Source organism: Cyrtonyx montezumae, unplaced genomic scaffold (assembly GCF_038088225.1).
Source record: "Cyrtonyx montezumae isolate F1298 unplaced genomic scaffold, pur_monq_1.0 scaffold_0, whole genome shotgun sequence".
In the NCBI taxonomy this organism is placed as follows: domain Eukaryota; kingdom Metazoa; phylum Chordata; class Aves; order Galliformes; family Odontophoridae; genus Cyrtonyx; species Cyrtonyx montezumae.
In genome coordinates, this window is record NW_027071824.1 from 15,172,481 (window position 1) to 15,193,687 (window position 21,207).

The following is a 21,207-nucleotide window of genomic DNA, read 5'->3' on the forward strand; positions in this document are numbered from 1 at the left end:
AGAGTTTTACCTCTTTTCTCTTCTGAAAGGAATAAAAGGGTTCTTTTGGCAAACTTCCCAAGTAGCATTTGCCTTCAGTGAAGTTAGGAGCCAGGCAACTGCTGAGGTTAAAATGTTGGCAGGGTGGAAGGAGGCAGGGAAAAGCTGGGCTGTTCTCATCTCCAGGAAAACCTGAGATCAGAAGGGGAGGGTGGTTCACATGAATCCCTGGGGTTATACATGTTGATCTCCAGGAGGCAAAATCAATGATGCACAAAAGCTCACTTGCCTCATCAAGGGCTGACACAGCCCCAGCTATCAAGGGCTTACGGCCTGCCAGCACAGGGCATTTACTGTGCCACCATACCCAGTCAGGGGACAAGAACACAGCAGATGATGATAAAGTCTGAGTGGAAGCTGTCCAGCTGGCGGGACCTGGCTCTAAGTACTTCTGTACAGAGCCAGCAGTCTGAAACCAAGGCAGTCTGGCTCCATGCAGGAAGCACCATCTTGCAAAGTACCTTGGCAGAAAAGGTAGGACTAGATTTGAGTATCTGAACTCAAAGAAGAGAGATTTAGAAGCAAACTTTGCAAATATTCTTTTTTTTTTTTTTTTTTTTGACAGCCCTTGAAAGCTGACAGGACACAGCCAACAAAAAAAATGCCATCATTTGTGAAGATGACAAAGAGGCGGCAAAGAGAAGGACATAAAACAGTGACAGGATATGGGCACTGGAACTGCCTCTGTCAACATTTCTCTCTTGAGAAATGAACCGATGATGAAGTGAAATGCCTTCTTTTGCCCAAGTTCTCACCATGGCTTCCATGCGTGCCCTGCGCTCCTCTTCTTCCTTTTTCTTCCTCATATTCTCCAGATCTTGCTTTGCCTCTGCAAATGACTGTAAGAAAGTGTCAAAGATGCCAAAAAATTCATCTGGCTGCATCTTGCCCTCATTCTCTCCAAAATGCTTCAGTGCCTTGGCGTACTGTCAAAGGGGCAGAAAACACAAAAGCAACAATTAGGCAGGCAGTCCACTGAAGACAGTGAGGAAAGCTTATGCGTAACTACACACGTAATTCAATGCCCCCTGAGCATTCACGTGCAGAGAAGAAACAGCCTCCCCATGCAGCAACTGAAGTGCCTCCCTTATGGCAGGTTCCTCTGTCCTGGAGAATCTGCTCAACTGGTTATTCTTCAGGCAACAGGACAATGGTGCTGGGGAGCACTATTTACCCACTCCCGTTAAAAAAAAAACATTCACTGCCTAAGGCTGATGGAGCTATTTCAGAGTGTGACTGTCTGGTCATATCTCAGCTGCAGCTGTGTGTCAGCTGGGGCATGAAAGGCAATGAGCTAGCTGGGGAACAGCTACCAAACAAAAAAATTCTAGCTCATCCTAGCCCATCTAGCCCTTCCACCTCCTCCTCCTCTTTCCTCCCCAATTTCACTTTTAAAAGGACTGGATTTAGAGATTTTGTGAAGAAATGTTGTAGACCGTCCTCTCAGGAGCCTTTTGCTATGTCATCCATCACTCTGGGGTCCTCTGAGTCAGTGTTGCCTAGGAGAGAGGAGACTATGGACAGACACGGCATGAGAGAGGGGCAAGGAAAGCAGCCAGGGCTCCAGGGCAGACTTAAAAGAGAGTGAATACATCACAAATGGCTTTTATTTTAATAGGGAAATGTTGAGGCTGCAGGACACATATGGAGAGAGCCAACTGGCAGAACTTCAGTCACAGGGCTGTCCTGATCTGGATATGGTAAATTCGCAGCAACCCCTGGCTCCTGGACACAACTCTTGCAGTACTCATACTCTCTTCTTTGCTCCCTCATACTCACAAACATGCCCCTGTTCTCACCAAAATGTACTCAACTGCATGCATAGATAGTCTGCATATGGCATGTATGTGTATAGCTGCTATATAACCATATACATCCCAAAACTGCATCACTGTCCAACCACCCTCTTTCATACACCTTTGCCCTGCAACTTACAGAACTGGTGATACACTCTTGATGCCCCAATGTGCAGCCCCCCTTGCACCTTCATGCACCAGTGCTGACAAGCACAGCATCCTCACAGACATCCCTACACACTGAAACAAAACCAGCCTCTCCCAAGCTGATTGATTTCCAAATATCTTGTGTGTCTACTCAGTTCATACAACCACAGCCCAGCTTCCCTTTCCTTAGGTGCTCTTGCAGAATGGAAAAGAATAAGAACAGTCCAGGCTCAGATCCCAAGCATAAAATGAATTTGGAAGCAGGACTTATAAAACCCTCTGGCTCTGTACCAGGTAAAGCACAAACAATGTCTCCCAGTTAACTGCAGAGGGAAGAAATCTCCAAGGAAAGCAGCTTCCTTCTGGCACAGTCTGAGACATCCAGTATCTCCCCTCCTCTGTTTTCACTGCCAGGCCCACAAAGCAGTTTGAAGCAATAACTTTTTTTTCTTGTCTCTTTAAAAAGGCTGTGTTCTCAGCCAGAAACAAACAAAGAAACCCAAAGTATCTGAGAAAATAAATAAATAAATAAGTAAATTGAAAAAAAAAAGAAAAAGAAAAAAAAAACATTGGAAGGAATGCAAGTTGCTTTGAGCTACCAAACATGGCAGGAGTTGAAGGAAGCACTACAGCAACAGCAAGTCATGGAGGGATTTCAGAGTATGGAAATAGCAACAGACTACTTCTCTGTTTAACTCCTTTCTCTGAAACTTCTAAAGACAAATATATACATGTGTACTACCTCTGCCTCCCTCTCTATATTCTTGCAATATATGCCTACTTAAATATATTGCCACAGCTGCCTGAGCAGACAGAGGTCACAGTAGGTGTGCTATCTGGAATCTCTTCTCACTTAACTTGCGGTTAATCTCTGTGTAAACTGAAAAAAAGGGACAAATTAAGAGCAATGATTGGAGCTAGCAGCAAGGCTTATTGGCCTCACAGGGTTTCCTAGTCTTTTAAGTTAGGAGGCTGAGGAGGGGGTCCTTGCCTGAGGTTCTTGGATTTTATATATACAGAAGTCTCCATTAGAGGGTGGTGTGGTCTGCAAATGCTCTGCACAGTCTGCCACCCAGCTGCCAGCACCAGCTCATTAGTGCCACACTGGCAGAGGGGCTTTTGACATTACATCCTCCCTGCTACACAGATGAAAATTATTGCTGTGATGGAAGGACCAAGCATGTCGAGAGCCTTTCAGAGACACTCACAAATCACTCACATCTCTGGAGGAGTTCAAGGCCAGATAGAATGGGGCCTTGGGCCACCTGAGCTAATGGGTGGCAACTCTGCCTATGGCAGTGGGCTAAGGCTTGATGATCTTTAAGGTCCTTTCCAACGTATACCATTCTATGATTCCCAGAATTTTGTGATGTTGTAATATCACAGAACAGAGTGTGAAACTTGCTTATTCCATAAGTCATCTGGGGACAGATGACGTGCAAAAGCAAGATGGAAAACTGTTTCAGTGGGTTTTCCAATGTAATAAGGGATGGCATCTCATTTTTTCATTAAAAAATTCATTTCCACACCATTAGGGCCCCCAAGCTCCATGATACAACAGGTCCATAAGCTCAGTGCCAGCTCTGCTTCCTCTGCCAAACTTTCCACTGAATTTATCCCCTTGCCAAAGCAAATCGTTTAGACAGTTGTTTGTTTTAAAAAGCTATTTCATCAAGGAGAGGGAAAGTGGGACAGCAGAGAGCACACTCTTGGCTCTGCTTGCCAGTGAAATGTTAAACAGTGGCAGAAGAGCTCTGGAAATGGCAGGAATGGGGCTCTGTGAGGAGGAAAAACAGCTATGATAAAAATTTCCTGCTGTCCGTGCTGTCCTTTATCAAGGGAAACACAGGAAGAACAAATTATAACATGAAACACTAACTATCTTCCCTAGACAAGTAATTCTGAGTTTGCTTTTGCAAAGACTCCAATCCTGTACTGAGGCAGTTCAGACAAAATTCTGCTCTCTTTATGGGGCAGATTCAGATCAGTTAATAGAAAGAGACCCACTAATCTCAGGCAGAACTGTGCCCAGCTCTCTCTGCAACTTTAGACCTCTAAAAGGATTCTCCCATGAGTTCAACTGTGACTCTGGAACTGTCTAGATTGTAAACTAGATATAAGTGCTACAGACATTTCTGATATGTTAGATTCCACCCCACCCTGAAGCATCTGCAATTCTACACACGGGAGCTACACAACTTATTATCAAATGGTTGTTTCTGATGGCAGGCCGTAGTGCCTTCCCATACACACACCCTGCCCTAACTTTTTCAGTCTAAGACCCAACCTCTTCTTCATTCAGTGGCCTCAAAGGGTGACAGAAATCACCAGTCTCTAAAAAAGAATGACTGAAGTGAACAGTAACTGGCATTTGGAGGACTATATTTCTTTATTTTCATAACACACTGCCATTAATGGCTATTTTCTTAAAGGGATTTTGGCTTTCACTGCCTCGTTGCTCTTCAAAACAGTTACTACATGTGCTAAGCTTATTAAATGCACGTGCAGATCCTGAACTCAAGTCTCTCCCATGATAAATGCAAATGCTCTGCCTCACAGTAGATGTCATGAGAAAATCTGGAGATGGACACTTTTCCTATCTCCCTCATCAACCCTGCCTGAACTGTGGCCTCCCTTGTACCTCTGTAGCGCGGCTTAGGCTTGATTTTCAAAATGAACCCCCCACCCCCTTTGAAGTGATGCAGCTACGACATGACTACCAACTATATAGGAATGATACTACCTTACTAAGCAGACTTCATTCTCCTAGGATGATCCAAAATACTTCACATATGGGTTTGTTATAAACCACACACATAGAAGAGTTATGAAGTAATAGTTAAGTCCTTATCTGTCAGCATTCAAAAATACTGTAAAATTTCATATAGGGCAAATGTCACTAAATTCAAGTAAGAAAATAAAGTAAGAAAATAAAATTTACACAAGAGGACATCGTTAGTCTACTAGGACGTTTTCTTTGCTTCCCCACAGGAAACTAAGAAAATAATTTTCATAAACAAAATTCAACCTATATATATATATATTTTCTGACATGAAAAAGTCAGCTTTTTTGCCTGCTAAAACATGTAAAAACTGATGAAAGATTCCAGGGCAGAATTTCACTTTCTCCTGCCCACAACTTCCAGTTTATGTGAAATGGAAGAAAACATTATCCCTTGATCTAATCTATGTATTCCCTTATAAAGTGGTATTGAAAGTGAGAAAAACACAAAAGGAACAAGAACCAGCTGTGCTAGGGAGCCTATTTAGAAAGTTGGTTTAAATTTTCAATCACTTCTTAACTACGCCATCTGTTTACTGCATGGAGATAAGTACGGTTACAAAGCTTCCACTGCAAATACGGATGTCTGCATCTGACAAGCTGGCCCTTTAACTTTAAAATATCACTTCTTCCTCATGACCACTAGCAGTAAATAATCCTGTTTAAGAAAGAAGGCCGCCCAAAAAAAAGTATTGAAAGGAACTGTGATAAATATCCTCTATAGAGGTCAGTACCACACCTTGTAATGGAGTGCTTCCAAAACTTCAATACTGAAATGATTTTTTGCCTCTACTCAAGATATTCCAAAAATAAAAAGCTTCCCAGGTTTGAAAAGATAATTTGTATTGTTTTAAATGCCAGCTGAGGAAACATGGCTCCGATTAACTCATGGCAATCAATTAGCCACATCTATATTTAGAAAGGTATCCAACTCCAGCTGTTAAAACTAGGCCTTCATTATTATTAATAAATCTGTGAACCAGACGAATTCTTCCTGGGCCCCTTTAGATGTTTTTAAAAGCCCTCCTTTTCCAACTAATTTTTTTTCTTTTTATTATTTGCTTTGCTTTGAGAAATGAAAAAAGAAGAAGATAATCAGATGTCTTAGTCCCTCTCTTCCTTTAATTGGCTAGTTACTGTAGGTTTCCATGGTAAAAAAAAAAAAAAAGTTTGTGATTCAACAAACACAGAGAGACCACTGAGAATGGAAGACGTTACAGGCTTTGCGAAGCACATCTGGTTTGTTGAAAATTTTCTGCTTTTTTTTGTTTTCTTTTTTAAAGAAACAGAGGAAAAAGAAGAAGAAGCGAAGGGAAAAATAATCTGAGGCAAACATGAGAAATAGCTCAGCATTGGTAAGGACAGACAGTTCCCTTTCAGGAGTCCAAAAGCAGCTTATTACCAGTGTAAGAGCCAAAGCCATAGGTTGAGCATTAGTTGGAAAGGCATGCATTCAAATATAGTGAGGAGAAGGTAGAGAAACATTTCCTAAGCATGTTATAGTCATTAAAGTAAAGCATCTCTTCTCATTGAGGGCTTTATGTTGCCTATGTCTAAAAAAGTGTGCAACAACTTCCAGACATATCGGTCCATCTGCAGGGAGACTTTTTGGTTATTTTTAAAGCAAAAGAAGGCAGTTTTTCTGCAAGTGTCTGATCAAGGAAAGTTGCACTGCTGTTAGATGTGTAGCATTTGCTGGTTTTTATCCCATAACTGACCTCATAAATAAATCACATTGGGCTTTAAGCCTCAGTGTGTCAAAAGAAAGGATAACATCTATCTGTAACATCAAACCAAAAGCCAAGGAGAGAGTCCTTCACTTCCAAAAAACGTGCACCTAACTATAATGAAGTTGAAAATGAACCCAATCATAAAATAGAAGCCTCCAGACCATAGAAACTTGTGTTTCTCTCAGTGAAGGTGTGGACTGTAAAATACTGGTGTTGTGATTACAAAGCAAGTACAGTGTGAACATTACTATGCTGGAAGTGGTTTGAACCTTCTCAAGCAATAGGATAACAATGAAAAAATTAGGCATATTATTCTCTGCAAAATTTCGTTACAACACTACCCAGTGTTATATTGCCTAGTTTTATCTTCAAAGTGAAGTAGTAACTACTGCCCACTGGCATTTGCCAGGATAACTAGCTCTTGCTGAGACCCTAGCTCCTGTTTGCAGCTGCAAGTCAGTATTATCAAGGTTACCTCAATAGAAAGGAAATGCTTTGGAATCCCCAAATGACATTACTGCAGAATGATCAGATGAGTAGAGAGTCTTAATATCCACATCCTTGGCCTGTATTTTGCCTAACCTTCAAAATCTAAGGCCTAGCAATCCAAAGGCACAGGTTTCATTAATAATGCAACAGGTCCCTTAACACTGCTTATATATCCCTGCAAGGACTGACACCAGGAGTGGAAACAACTCAATCCAAAAGAAATAACACATTTGCTTTGTGAAGCCAAGCACTTTTAACATGCCAGCCAACAAGGGTAGATTTGCCATTACATACCGTTTACTTTAGAACTTGCTCTTCTCTAAACATTTTCATATGCTTATAATCTTTTCCTATAAATTCTTCCTCATTCATCTAAGAGACAGAGGGGTTAGTGCCAGACTCCAATCATCAGCAAAGAACAAGCACCTCCTTAGCTGTGCAAATCTGGTAATGGAGGTGCAGACAGTGGAAGTACAAAACGATCACAGCAGCACGTGAAGAGTAACACACACATGGTGCTAGCTCTGTGAGAAGGACTCAAAAAGGTCTGGCAAACCATGAATGTTTGGGACCACTGTCCTTGCAATGAAATACAAGCAGTGACAGGCAAGAGTAAGTGGAAAAGACCAGGTATTCAGGGGTATCAAACTACTCAAAGGTACACTTTTAAAGGAAAAAAATGAAGTGCAAATGGTCCCAGTTGAATAAGCAAGGTGGGATGAAGGTCACTACCACTGATTACTGATTACCAGAGGACCTCTTTTGAGAAGTTGGTTAAAAGGCAGTCTCTTCAACACAGCAGCACTGACATTACCATCACAGTTCCATGACACACACAGATAACATTACCTGTTAAAGTAGATTAGCAACAAGCAGATAAGAGCACTGAACATTCTATTAATCCTAAAACGTGGCGTAAATTGCTATGGATCAGATGAAACTTCAGCCTAATATATCTTCAGTGTCTATTATCATTTTTACTCCATTCCCAGCATCTAAAATTCCTACCTCCACTTTGACGCAAGCTTTTGTCTCAGTCAGTGCTTCAAAACTTATTCATACCTTGTCTCTAGCCTCATTGAGGAGGTCTTCTAACTCTGAGAAGCTGAAACTGGCGACAGTGATGAAATCACTCATAACAGGGACAAACCTGTCCCCTGATTCCCGTATGCGTCTCTTCTGATAATCCAGTTCCTGAAAGAGAAGTAAGGTATATTGACAAACAGTCATCAAAGACTTCTCACTGAGAAATAAAGAGAATGGGGAAGCCCACATATTTCACTCAGTACAGAGCGTGCTCTGTTTCTACACCTCATGCACAACTACAAAATTCTACCTCAGAAACCCATTTCTCACTAAAACCAAGGTTCTGCCCTGCAACATGAGACAGAAGACTTAAGTGGGATGAAGGAAAGTCTCAGTTATGGTTTCCTGTATCCTAGAGTAACAACCACTCCCAGAAAGCCACCAATGTAATTTTACAATTGGAGTATCAAGTACTTGAAATACTGAAGATGCTGTTTCTCTTTTTTTTAATTTCAATTTGTGTTTTATTTTTCTCTATGCAAAATGGCATTCTACGCAGAAGGACAAATAATGAGGAATGCAGGAGAACTGGACATTTATAGTTATGAGCTTCTCTCCACCTTCTCTTTGCATGGTGGCTCAGAAGTCTTTATTCTTGGAGAAATGCACAGGCGTGTGCCTAATCTACAGATTGTGCTTCCAAGCTCTGGACCTCCTCTTTAGTTCTCTGAAAACCACAGTCTGAGCAGCAAAAAATGTCAAAATTGGTTCTATTACAGAGGAACAAGCTGAAAAACATTTGCCAGCACATTGCTTAACCAATAAGCATTTGCTTGGATGTCACAAAAGTTATGGATTTATGAAATGGAGCCATAGGAAACTAAGTTTTGCTTATCCGCTACTAAAAAAAATAATAATAACTCTTTCTGGCTCAGGTTTTTAATATTAAGACAAGATTATCCATATTATCCCTTCATGTACTCTAGTCATCGTACTTGTGGCACTGAAAGCTACAAAGCTTCTAAAAATCACTAAGTCCTAGTAAGACTGGCACTCTCCCACGTCTGTGCTTGGTTTGTACGCAGTCAATGGTCTCTTGGGGACAATGAAATGGCAATCTGGTACTTTATTCTCAGCTGAATAATCAGTGGGAATGATAAAGCCTTGCTTTCCCTGTTGGGAAATCAGCATGAAACAGCAGGTCAAGTTATGATCTGACCCTCTGTTCCCTTTGGAAAAAAATATTTTTGTGCTGGCTGCAACTTCAGCTCCATGTATGTTTGGTGCTCTGTGTTACTGGCCATCAAAAGGCTGCTTCACAGAGCCAAATGAGTGGTTTTATAAGAATTTATGCTGAGAAACACCTTGGGATTTGCTCCACGCTGTTGATGAATGCAAAGAATTACTCTGGTCATTGACGATCTAAAATTAGATGTGCTATCTTTTGTCTTCTGACGTGAGCTGGAAAGAGAATGAAACCACTACAAGAAAATACCACAGGGTAGAAAAGCAGCAGGAAAAACACTGAGTAGGTGTCTAGAGAACAATCCACGTTAAAGAAGCACTGCCTCCCTTGATTTATATTACATCCTCTTCACTGGTTTTCCTACTACATCATCAGGGTCTGTCCCAAGAGCACTACTCCATTACACCACGTAGCAGTGTGTAGACTCTATGCTACAGCTCCTCTGAACTGGATCTTACAAATACAGGAATTGTCATCTCATATCCTTCTGAGGATTACACATTTTTTCAGCCACATTTTCCCATTCTGATTTTTAAGCCTATTTTAACTCAAAGTTGCACTATTTACTCCCCACCATTCTCCCCTCCCCTCCTCTCCCTGAGTAGGTACATATTCCAGTTCTTTTATCTTACACACACTGTTTAGATCAATGGCATTCGGGACTGGTAGAAGAAAGCAAAGTTTTTCAAAGCAAAAATAAGATTAGGTAGTCTAATCCTCTGTTTCAAATTCAGTTCTTCCCTGCAGAGTAATTCTTCCAAATTAAAAATGCCCACAGAAGTAACCAGAATCGTTGCATAGTCAGCCCAAGAAAGATGTCAGCAAACAAGAAACTCTTCTGTATCTTCTAGTAACGATCTTAAGTCATAATAGTGTGACAATAGATGAAACACTGAGACACTGTCCTTGGCGTTCTGGGCTACTGGCTCTCCAGATGTATGAAATGTTCAACATGGTTCAACATGGCAGGGTGTTCTCAAAGCATTGGTCTCTCAGTTGTGTGAGAGAAAGATTCCACTGACGGAATTCAATTCCCAATTTTGATCGAACAAAAACAACTTAGCTGCCCTTTTGTGAGCATTCTACATGAGGTAATAGCAACGTGAATGTCTGGACAAAGGAATGAATCTCATTTTTACTAAAAAGCTGCAAATCCAGGAAAGCAAAAGGTTAATAGTGCCATTAAGAACATATGACTGTGAAACTATTTTTAGCTTTCTATACTTAAGGGGCCTTGAAGAAACTTCTCAGCCACTGGAGCCAAGGCTGTGGTGAGAACACTCTGGACAGGAGTCAAGAATCGCACCTTCCCCTCCTCCCCCTTCCACCTGACAGCAATCTTCTATTGTTGCTGTAGTGCTGCCTTTTACATGCCAGAAAACCACAAACTGAGCAAGCAGACTGGGAGGTGCTGGCAACCCCAGATGATAAATACCATGGCAAGAAGAGTAAGGGGGGAAGATAGTGATTGAATGGGAAGAAAGGTTGTCCATTGAACCCACCTACAGGAAAGAGAAGAAAAATTGGCTGCAATGGCAGAGGACAAATAACCCAATTGCAGAAAGTAAAACAGAAGTAGGTACTCACATTTCAACAGGGGAGATTGCCTGCCTCAGCCAAAACTGGGCCTCTCTTCAAGTCATGAACTTTATGTCAGCTTTCACTTTACAGGTACTTCTAATTCCCAAAAACATGGCTTCTAGTGAATGCAGCAATATCTCTTCCCATTGCTGTTTTCTCCCTTATCCCCACAGTCAAGGTTTTGGAAGATTTGTTTTTTCCCAGGAGACTCACTAGGCTAATTAGGTATGAACTGTTGGCGACAGTCAGACAGCCTGGCTGGTAGGCCATAGAACCTTTTCATTGCCCCCAAGATCCAAACCAAACTCAGGCCATGTGGAAGGAAAATTAAGTCATCACTGCCTATCTTACAGAAGATCTGAAAGACTGGAGAGTCCTGGTTTAGTTTTAGTTTTAGATAGGTAATCATTTCATAGAAACCACACAGCAGGATTCCCAGCAACTAGTCCCCTTGCCAGCAGTTTCACAGAAGAAGCCGAAGAATGAGCAGCAAAGACAGCAAAGGGCATCTGCTAAAAACAGAACATCTCTTTGGGATGGCTTTGTTACATTGTGGCTAGGACATATGGAAAATGCCTTATATACCTTCACAAAGGGGAGGCAAACACTTCAGACTGCTCTAAGACACACATGTTTATCTATGGCATAAACAAGAAGCAAATGTGGGAGTTCCTAGATCTTGCCACCAAGTGCGGAGCTCTTGCAATGTGCTCTCCAGCCTCAGGAGCCTTTCCCCAGGAACAAAATCAACATTCTAAGTAATGAAGTTTTCCAGGTGGGGAAATCACAGGTGACACATGAATTTGTTACTCCAGGGAGCATTTAGACCCATGCTTCTGCTTTTACTCCTGCAGTTCAATACAAACAACTGTGTCAATACAACATTTGTACTGTTCTCTGCTGAGATTCTCTGCACCAAATACTGATGAAACACAAGTAACTTCAGTCCAATTTAAAGGGTTTTCGTTAATTTTACTGAGCAGGGACATTGCAGCTTTGCTTGACAGCTCCATTCTCTCATCTTTATGTTGTCTGCTTTCCCAAGGAGTGCATAGGGTAAATTAGGGTAGCATATTAGAATGCACTACCTGTTTACTAGTACTTCAAGATATATGTGAAACACTTGCTCAGCAGTCATTCATCCCCCAGAAAGAAAGAGAAAGAATTTTATTTTCCTTCCATTGGATGCAGTTTGTCAAACTGTCCTTTTACTCTCCATGCTGAGATCAAATAAGCTTTTCATTAGGCTTAAGTCTGCTAAGGTCATCAGCAGGAGCTCCACATGAGAAGCTTTTATTTGTTTTTTCTTGGTTAATGCATTCTGGAATGGAAAGGAACTGAAAAAGAAAGCCCACTTTCTCTTATCATAAAATATATAGTACCCTTGATTCTGACTGTGATACTTTATGTATGGAGCTTTGGAAACCTTCAGATACTTACAGCTTCAACAGCTTTCAATCCAGTCTTTATGTTGTTCACTTCCTTCTCAAGCTCTACCAGGCTGCACAGGAGACAGACATGGAGCAGATAAAACAAAAAGAGCAGTGTTAAACAGGAGCACAGGAACTGTGCAGCAGAACAAACAGATCATTGGCCCACAAAGTCTGGTATCTGACTTCTGGCACCAACCACACCAGGGACCTGTTAATGTTCTGTGCTGCCTTTTGTATGAGATGTAGGAAGATGCAGGTCCTGCTTGCCTGTGATCACACTAAAGATCAGGATTTTCATGGGAAGAACATCTGCCCTGTGAGCAGAGCCTGATCCTCCAGCAAGGAGCATATACCAACCATATGGCAAGGCTGGCACAATGCAGGGTGTCCCAGCTTTAGCACACACATCACTGTACTCTCAGATCATATCTATGTACTATTCATGAACCAGTCAACTGCTAAGTACTATTAGCAATATATTTAAATTATTTTTTTGCCTTCCTCGTGGTCCAAATATTGCAGATTTTTTTTCATCTGCATTTCTACCATATGAAAATCCTCACAGGCTTACACTGTAACTGAGCATGTAACCCTACTGTTAATAAATGTTTCCCAGACACAAGTGGTGTACCAATTATCCGCTTGCCATATACAAACAAGAGCTTTTCCCTATGGCTTGTATGAAAAAAAGGGCTTTTAATTTCCAGTTAAACAGTAGGTAGTTATTTTGCAAGTCAGCAGGTATCTTCTCTACATATTTGATGAGTAGACTACATCTTCAAAACAACAAGACCTTTAAAAAAGTCTTATAATATGAACCTACACTTCTTTTTCACTTATATTTTTTTCACTCGTCTTTCAGTCCTACATAAAGAACCACATCTGAACAAATACCATGCGAAGATCAGTGCTTTGGAAATTAAAAATTTAGTATCTTAGGGGATGCCTTGTGTATTCATTGTCAACAGACTCCTGGGGAAGTGAAAAAAAATACTGAAAATTGTGCAGAAAGCAGGATGCCTTTGACATTTTTGTGCAAAAGTTTGAACAACTTCTTGACAGGTACAGAGAAAAAACACCACATGACATAGATGAGGTGCCAAAGAGTATGGTGAGTGAATTACAATGACTAGTCCAGTTACAACATCTGATTTGGAAACAGAGTAGCTATAAACGTGTCTGAATAAAGCAGTCAGTTTAGTTGAACAAATTAATTTGGACCAATATTCCCTGCTGGTCTACATTTGAATAACATCAAAGATTGCAGGTATCTCAGCTGAAAGGCTGGTCATGACTTGGTAAGACCACCGCAGGAGGAGGTTGAGGTTGGAACCTGAAATTTCTGCTCAGAAAGAGTAGTGAGGTATTGAAACAGGCTGTACAGGGAGGCGGTGGAGTCACCGTCACTGGAGGTGTTCAAGAAACACATAGAGGTGGCACTGAGGAATGCGGTTTAGGGGGCAATATTGGTGGTCGGTGGATAGTTGGGCTAGATAATCTGAGCTGTCTTTTCCAACCTCAATAACTCTGTGATTCTAAGACAACAGTGAATAAAGAAGTAATCATTAAGCTAACTGAAATCACCGTAAACTTCAGCTCTGGGAATAAGCAATGGGACTGGACTTACTTGACTTTTGCTGCTTCTGGAAGATGCTGCAATTCAGTCTGAATATCTAGGATATCTGGATAATTCTTCTCAAAGATCATAATCAAATAGTGCAACAATGTAATGTTCCTAACAAAAAACAAGAGAAGGAAGTTGGCAATGAGAAGGAAAGGGAAGATACCAGGATTGTGACAAATGGATGAGAAATATTCGGGTAGAAAATGTACTTGGCTGAAGAAAATAAGAAATAGATCAGCAGTTAGCTGCTCTGTTATTGGAAAGAAGTAAAAATAAAAATAAAAGCATCATAGATTACAACTGAATTAGTCTTTTGTGAACCATTATTACTAAAAACCAAAGTGCCTTGATTTGTTCTGGGAGCAATAGTATGCTTCCAGTCATCTCCATAGATGGTATAATGGAAAAAAAAATTGCATAATGGAGTATAATATTTATCCCCATATACTTCAGAGAATAAACAAACATACTAAAGTGACATTAAGGAACAAGGGAAAAGTGAACTGTTCTCAGAAGTAATGTGGGAAAGAATATAAGAGTTAACTAAGAATAATAAAAAAAATCTAGGAAGTCCAAAGGTTGCAAAGAAGATTCCTACAGTGAAACAGCTGTACTCAAATAGTGAGGCTCCCTGATGAAAACAACAGCTCAAGCAGGAGTGGAAAGAAACGAGATCTAGGGGAGATGTAGGAATAGGTTTAAGAATTGTAAAATAAATGGTCAATTTTGTATCAGTGAATTCCGTATGTAGAGAGAGCAGGCAGCCATAACAGATACTTGATGTAGGTGCTGTGTGGTTAACTGACAGGAAGATAGCAGGTGGTCATTGTTTCATTAAAACCAGAGCCTGAGAGCCAGAGAGAGAATAGAATCTGCAGAGGGCATTTAATATATGGAAAATAGAGTCAAGCTACATTAAGGCAAAAAATAAAAAATAAAAAATAATTCAACACTAGCTACACATGTATTAGCCTCAGTATATGGAAAGGACATCATGTTAGTCAAAACACAGTCTTGTTATTTCAAACTCTAATAGGTAGCGAAGAATTTCCTATAGTTTCTTGCCACTATTATTAATTCTGTCACAATCTGAAGTCATTTCACCCTAACTGTGGTCTCAGCAGGATCACAATTTGAGGAAGATATAAGTTAGTATCAATCAGTGTAGGAAATCCCCAAGGAAAATCTCAGTATTGCTGAAGCCTGAAGGTGGCATTCTCTTCCCCGTCACAGTTGGATTTATTTCCAGAGTCAGTATGAAGATATGAATCAAAACATGGAGTATCACTATAAAGACCTGCAGTCTGTATCCATAAACAGCTCCACTATCAAAAACAAACAAACCAAAGCAAAACAACAACAACAACAAAACCAGCTGTTTTCCTTTGCTGTTCTAGATACAGTCAAGGTCAGTCTCATTGAGCTATGATTCGTAGTTCTGGTGTAGATAAAATTTGTGAGAGTCTTGTATCAGAAGCATATTTGATGTTTCACAGGATATGTAAGACTGGTCAGAGTTTTTTGTGCTTTATTTTTTGCAAGACCACATTCATAAAACTTCAGTATAAAGGGCAAATTCCATAGAAGTCCTCCTCCTCCCAAACTTAATTCAGTGTAATACTACATTTTGTCATCTTTGTGTAGTGTTGCAGAAACCCAATCCAACAACAGATGTGCACTGTCCAAAGGAGTGTCAGAATCTGAATGGTCTGTTATTAGCTGATCTTAAATGCTTCAGGATACTTTAGAATGAAAAGCACTACTTAAATGCCAAATAAGATATGGCCTAGAGAGTTAAACAAACAAACAAACAAAGAAAAAACAAAAAAAACCCCAACAAATACACTCACTTCTTCACTATGGGAAGAGGTGCAGCAGCACAGTAATGCATTTGAGGCCTTCTAGCCTACCTGTCTATGCTGGATTTGGTGTCTGCAATTTTGTTCAGGCTGGAGACCTTGAAGCCATACGCACTTCCCCTTTGACCCTTGTTCATGTAATTGCCAAAGGCCAGAACGACTTCTAGGAGCTGCCTCAAACGTTTGCTGCGGATGAGTTCTTTGGATGCCAGAAGAATGGCTTGAAAAGAAAAATGGAATGAACAGGTTATTGTTTTTAATATACTTTACCCTATAATTTGAAAGGCCCTCAAGTGCCCATCTGACTGTTGCACAGTAAATGTTACAGTGTAGTCTGCTCACATACTGTCCTTCTCCCACCCACAGTCCCTCACGCAGGACAGCTGAAGGAAGATAAACCTCATCATTCTGCAGGACTGTCCTCTGATCCCAGGAGCAGGGCTGTTCTCCTGGATCTCCCACTGAAAATGCAAAGTGGAAGATACTCTCCTGCTCTCTTTGATGACCAGGAATGCCGCACAGAAGCCATGACATTCAACTGGTAAGTGACACATTGACAGAATGTCATTGTTCTGGCACCTATCCTAACTGTTGAAAGAAGATGGAAAGTGCAAGGACTGGGAGTGAGAAGGGAAGGCTGACCTGCACAGAAGGGCCATGGAAGCTTTTCTCTGTTCAGCAATGCATACGTCAGGTCATATTTACAGCATAACAACTAAACACATTATTAAGTCAGTGGATGTAAGAGTGTCATACAGAATTTGTTTCCCAGCACATTACACGTCTTGGTCTTTCTGGCTTTACAGCCATAGCATGGATGTGACAATACTTCCTTTGAAGAAAAGCCTCTCTTTACCTTCCTTGCCCATGTATTCAGCTCCTAGCAGAGCTTTTAACCATACCTTCGACTTTTGGCTTTGCTTCTGCCAGTCTCTCTGGAAATTTCTTCTTAAAGAATAATGCCTGGAGTCGCTGCTGATAGTGGTCAATCCTACACAAAGGGTAAAGTAAAATCAGCACTGAACTTGAAACATTTTGCAGCCCTGTGCCAGTATGCTGCTTACGTAATAGTATGCTACCTAATCTTATGGCTGGATGTTGAGCTCCCAAAGATCTATGCATGGGATTACAGACATAGTCCAAGCATCTAACTCTACTTAATCAACAATGTTAGAAAAATGGAGAGCCCAAATGCACGAGTTCCAGGTGAAAAGGAGCTGGAGGAACTTCCATTACTCTCAAAATAGGAGAGTCATGAAATCCCTTTTCCTGTGAATGAAGCTAGGCAGAGGAGATAGATTTCTGCTTGTCATCAGGGGATTGTCCTTAAGTGACAGCAGGGCGAGTGTTTATTATCAATGAAAAGTTTGCATAATGTAGGAAAACATTTGTAACATTGGAAGGCTTCTGGAAAATGCAAAGTATAATGTTGGCCCACAGTCTCTTGCACATTCCCCCTCAGTGCCAGATGATCCATTTTTAACAACAATTACAGGTGCTTCCAAGAAGCCCTCAGTGCTTTTTCCCCATAACGTATTGAACAGACCTGCTCATTTCAAAGAGAAAACGATCCGCCCGAGCCATGCGCTCAATTTCATGTTTATGCTCCTCCAGCAGGTCAGTATCACTCTTTTCAGGAACGAACTTCAGCAGCTGGAACGGCAGACACAAACCAAACACAAAGACAAGGGTTTTATCTATTACCACTGGGAAGCATTACTTTGATTCAGTCATGTGACTGTAACTTCAAGTGCAGCTGCAGCTACAAAAATGACCTTTTCTAAATATCTGCTTGCTGTTGTGCTTTTGTCCTTCACTGACCCTACTAGATTCATTTCCATCTCCGAAGGGGAATTTCCCATTTCTAAATCCTAAAGGCCAAGTACAACTGCAGTTTACCCAAGGGGAAGTACAGAAACAACTCTGATTCCCACAGCACTATGCAGAGTGTAGACTGGTGCACACAATAACAGGATGCACCCCAACCAGTGTGAACTATTCCTTGTGAATATCTTGGAATGCACACAAAGCCCCATCTCTCTCTCTCTTGGGTCCGCCCTACTCTGTGGAAACAATAAACAATGACCAAGCTACTAGATGTGTATCTGACACTGGCTGCTATTCACATGCTGACCTTCAAAGCTCATACTTTGACAGATTTTTGACATATCTAGCAGTAGCTGTGCTTTAGTCTGGTTATAAATGCTGCTATGCATGCAGCCTCAGTGCACACCCACAAGGAAAAAACTGCTCGCAAGAAGCTCTTTGCTCTACACTGTATCTTCAGTATTTCATCCCACTCCTCAGAAGTGTGGTATTCAAAGGTGCGGAGCACCAGAAGTTTGCAATGACTTACAAAGCAGCTGCAGACATTCATTTAAGATGACAAGCAGGCTATAAATTTCCAAAATGGAATAGCTTTTTCTATATGATTAAATACTGTGACTGCATACAAAGAAGTAATTACATTTGTCACAGAGGTGAGAATTACAACATTGTGTGCCCTCCTAAGGAATTATACCATATGTAACTCTGGTCAAAATATCATCTGTCATCTTCTATAAATGGGGAAAAATGGAGCGAGGGTGTTTCAATTGTTTTGTTTTGCTTTCCCTACAAGCTATGCAGTGTACAAACTGAGTACAGACATCTCAATTCCTTTAAAACCATTCTAGTTAGATTGCATGGTCTCTTCTTAGAGGTTAGAGGCTGTAACCACTGACATATATGATCTGATTCGTGACACCTCCCAATGGAAAAGCTGAGAAAGGGAACATACTGAGAAAAAAGATCAGTAGTATAAAGAAGAGTAAAAGACAAAGAAAAGCCACAGGTAAGAAGAGAGTTCATGAAAACAAACCTCATATCTACTGTAATCAGCATAAAGTGCATCAGGAAATAATCTTTCTTACCTGCTCAAGCATATCTTTTGCTAAGTCTTCTTGCTCATCCATCTTCAAGATTGCTTGTCTGATTTCTTCATTAGACAGCTTCAACCTTTCAACAATACCAACATTCTACCATTAGTGCAAAGTTTAAATTACTCTGACAATTCAGAAAATAGGAAATCTGAAAAAGTGCACTTAAAAATAACACAAAATAGCTGTGGGAAGGTCCTATATAAAGCTGTGTTTCAAAGGCTGAGATTTTCTATATCATGATCTTTTTTTCAATTGTTTTTCGTTGTTTTTAATCTACTTTGGTAAGAAATACACACTGAATACACACATGTCAATTAATACACACATGTCAATTAACAAGAATCAAATCCTCATAGATCAAAAGTACTTCCAATTTACTTATTTATCAAAATACCTCCCTCGCCCTTTTACAGCACAAAAACCCTGACAATCTGAATGGCGTGTATGTGATAGTGAGCTTGTGTTTCACCTCCACTTTTAAATATTATAAAATCTCCCAAGGTAACAAGTAATGATACTGATCTTTCCCTGAAAAACTGAGAAAACAGTGTCTGTTTGTGCTTGCTAAGTTCATTCTGTTAGCAGTCACAGCTGAAAAAGGAATCAACAACACAAATAAGTCTATGTTTCATATCCAACATGGAACAGGCCCTAAAAACAAGAGCTTATTAATATCTGAGATGTTAAAATAATATTCTCCTTCACAGTTACTCCTGTATACCTGTGTGCAATAACTAAGAGTCACCAGTTACAACTAAACAAGGAATCAATAAAATAAATTCTTGAGGTCTCCAACCAAAACCCAGGGCACAACAGTCAAAATGTGGGATCACTGAGAGGCTGTCTGATATACTGAGAGAAGTTAACACGTAGTTTTCTGTGCAGGTGACAATAAACATATGTGCAAGCAACAAATTCTACACTACCATCCCCTCAACTCACAACAAATCATTGATCTCTCCCCAGCAGAACAGGGGAACACCATCCAGAAGGAAATCTCAATTTTGGGACTGAAACAGGAAAGCGTGAAAAGAAATATTTGAGGAATGAAGTCTGCAATCTCCATGGACCTTCTACAATCATTATAATTAATTAACAGCAGAGAGAAAAATTGTAAATATAAATGAGAAACAGGCTGATGCACGAGCCAGAATGTTTTCATCTTCCATGGTAACAAATTCCAAGTTCAAATTTCACATCGCTATTGTCATTTGGATAGAATCACATTTGTATGTAAAAGCAAAAGAGTTTTAATTATACAGATAGGAAATATTACTAAATCTCAGAAACTTACATTTTAATATTGCCCAATACAACTAACATCTGGAAACAAAAATATAAATCAGCAGACATTCAAAAGCTTTTAAATATTACACCTCTTAACTAATTAATCTCACTCTGCTCCTAACCGTCCACCACTAACTGTCTGCTTTTGACAAGGAAGGCAATCTGATACCAGCTAAATAAGAATTACCATAAACCTTTCAAAATAGGTCCATTACTGAGAGATAGAAGGATTAGAAGGTTTACAGTGAAAGGCTGGAAGCTTTATACCTTAGGTCATCAGTTTTCACTCAAGATCAAAACAACAAACCTCAGCACATGAGCTTCTGCGTAAAACCCTACATTCTTGATCAGAAAACTGAAGTTTCTTTTGGCTTTAATAATCATGAATTGTGAAGCCCACGGTTGTATGACCCTCAGCTGATCAAATTCTGTCACCGCATGACTCTTGAGAAGCTTATTTTTGGGTGTGGGCCTGGCTCCTAGCAGACACACATACACATGCCCAGACAATTTGGTGCCTACACTTTTAGAAGTGTCACAGAATGCACCTTTACATTTTCCAGAATCTGGCCTCTGCACAGAGGGGTTGTATCTTGTGACACAGGCACACAGTGTATCAGGGAGAGACAATACACCATCCCATGAGCACCAGGGGTTTTGTCAGTGATGGTGTTGCTACTTTAGTTCAAGATTGGGAAGAAAAAAAAGTGAGTTTCACAGTCTTTTTTTCCATGTAAATCATTCATTTATTACACTGACCACCTCTTTACATCGAGTTCCTGTGTGTGTGTTTGGGGATGCAAAAGACAGAACCGAACAGAGAGGTCTGAGGCACATTAACAACACAGAAAGCGTGGCTCACATTACTGCAGATCTCACTATTCCGTCCAGGAGCCTGAGGACTTTGGATTCCAAACTCCAATGTTTGCTGCCATTTATCATCACTAAATACACTTGAAAACATCATCTGTTCAAAAATAATTGAGAGCCCCAAGGACAGACAGTTATACAAACACTTTGATTTCTTGAATGATTCTGTGCCCAACCATCCACAGAAAAACATCTGGCTTGGATGGTTTAGCCCACAGTGGAGAGAACCAGAAAGCCTGCCAACCCCCTGCTGAGAAGCAGCTTAACTGAGTCACTTACAGGTCTGTAATGGGGTCATGATGCCTGCAGGTGTGCATCCTTGATTATTACCAATCCAATTACAAGTACAGAAGATTTTACGGCAAAACAAGTTCACT

General features: G+C 40.5%; 1 protein-coding gene across 4 annotated transcripts in view; it reads right to left on the reverse strand.

The window, feature by feature from the left end:
• Positions 1–21,207, reverse strand: part of DAAM2 (dishevelled associated activator of morphogenesis 2) — a 177,206-nt gene that overhangs the window by 2,709 nt on the left and 153,290 nt on the right. For all 4 annotated transcript variants that reach the window (XM_065755211.1, XM_065755203.1, XM_065755220.1 and 1 more), the window contains 8 exons: positions 18,665–18,749; positions 17,299–17,405; positions 16,655–16,743; positions 15,804–15,972; positions 13,897–14,004; positions 12,277–12,337; positions 8,046–8,177; positions 795–965 (listed from right to left, as the gene is read on the reverse strand). In XM_065755211.1, coding sequence (XP_065611283.1) covers positions 795–965; positions 8,046–8,177; positions 12,277–12,337; positions 13,897–14,004; positions 15,804–15,972; positions 16,655–16,743; positions 17,299–17,405; positions 18,665–18,749 — 922 coding nt within the window. The remainder of the gene's footprint in view (positions 1–794; positions 966–8,045; positions 8,178–12,276; positions 12,338–13,896; positions 14,005–15,803; positions 15,973–16,654; positions 16,744–17,298; positions 17,406–18,664; positions 18,750–21,207) is intronic.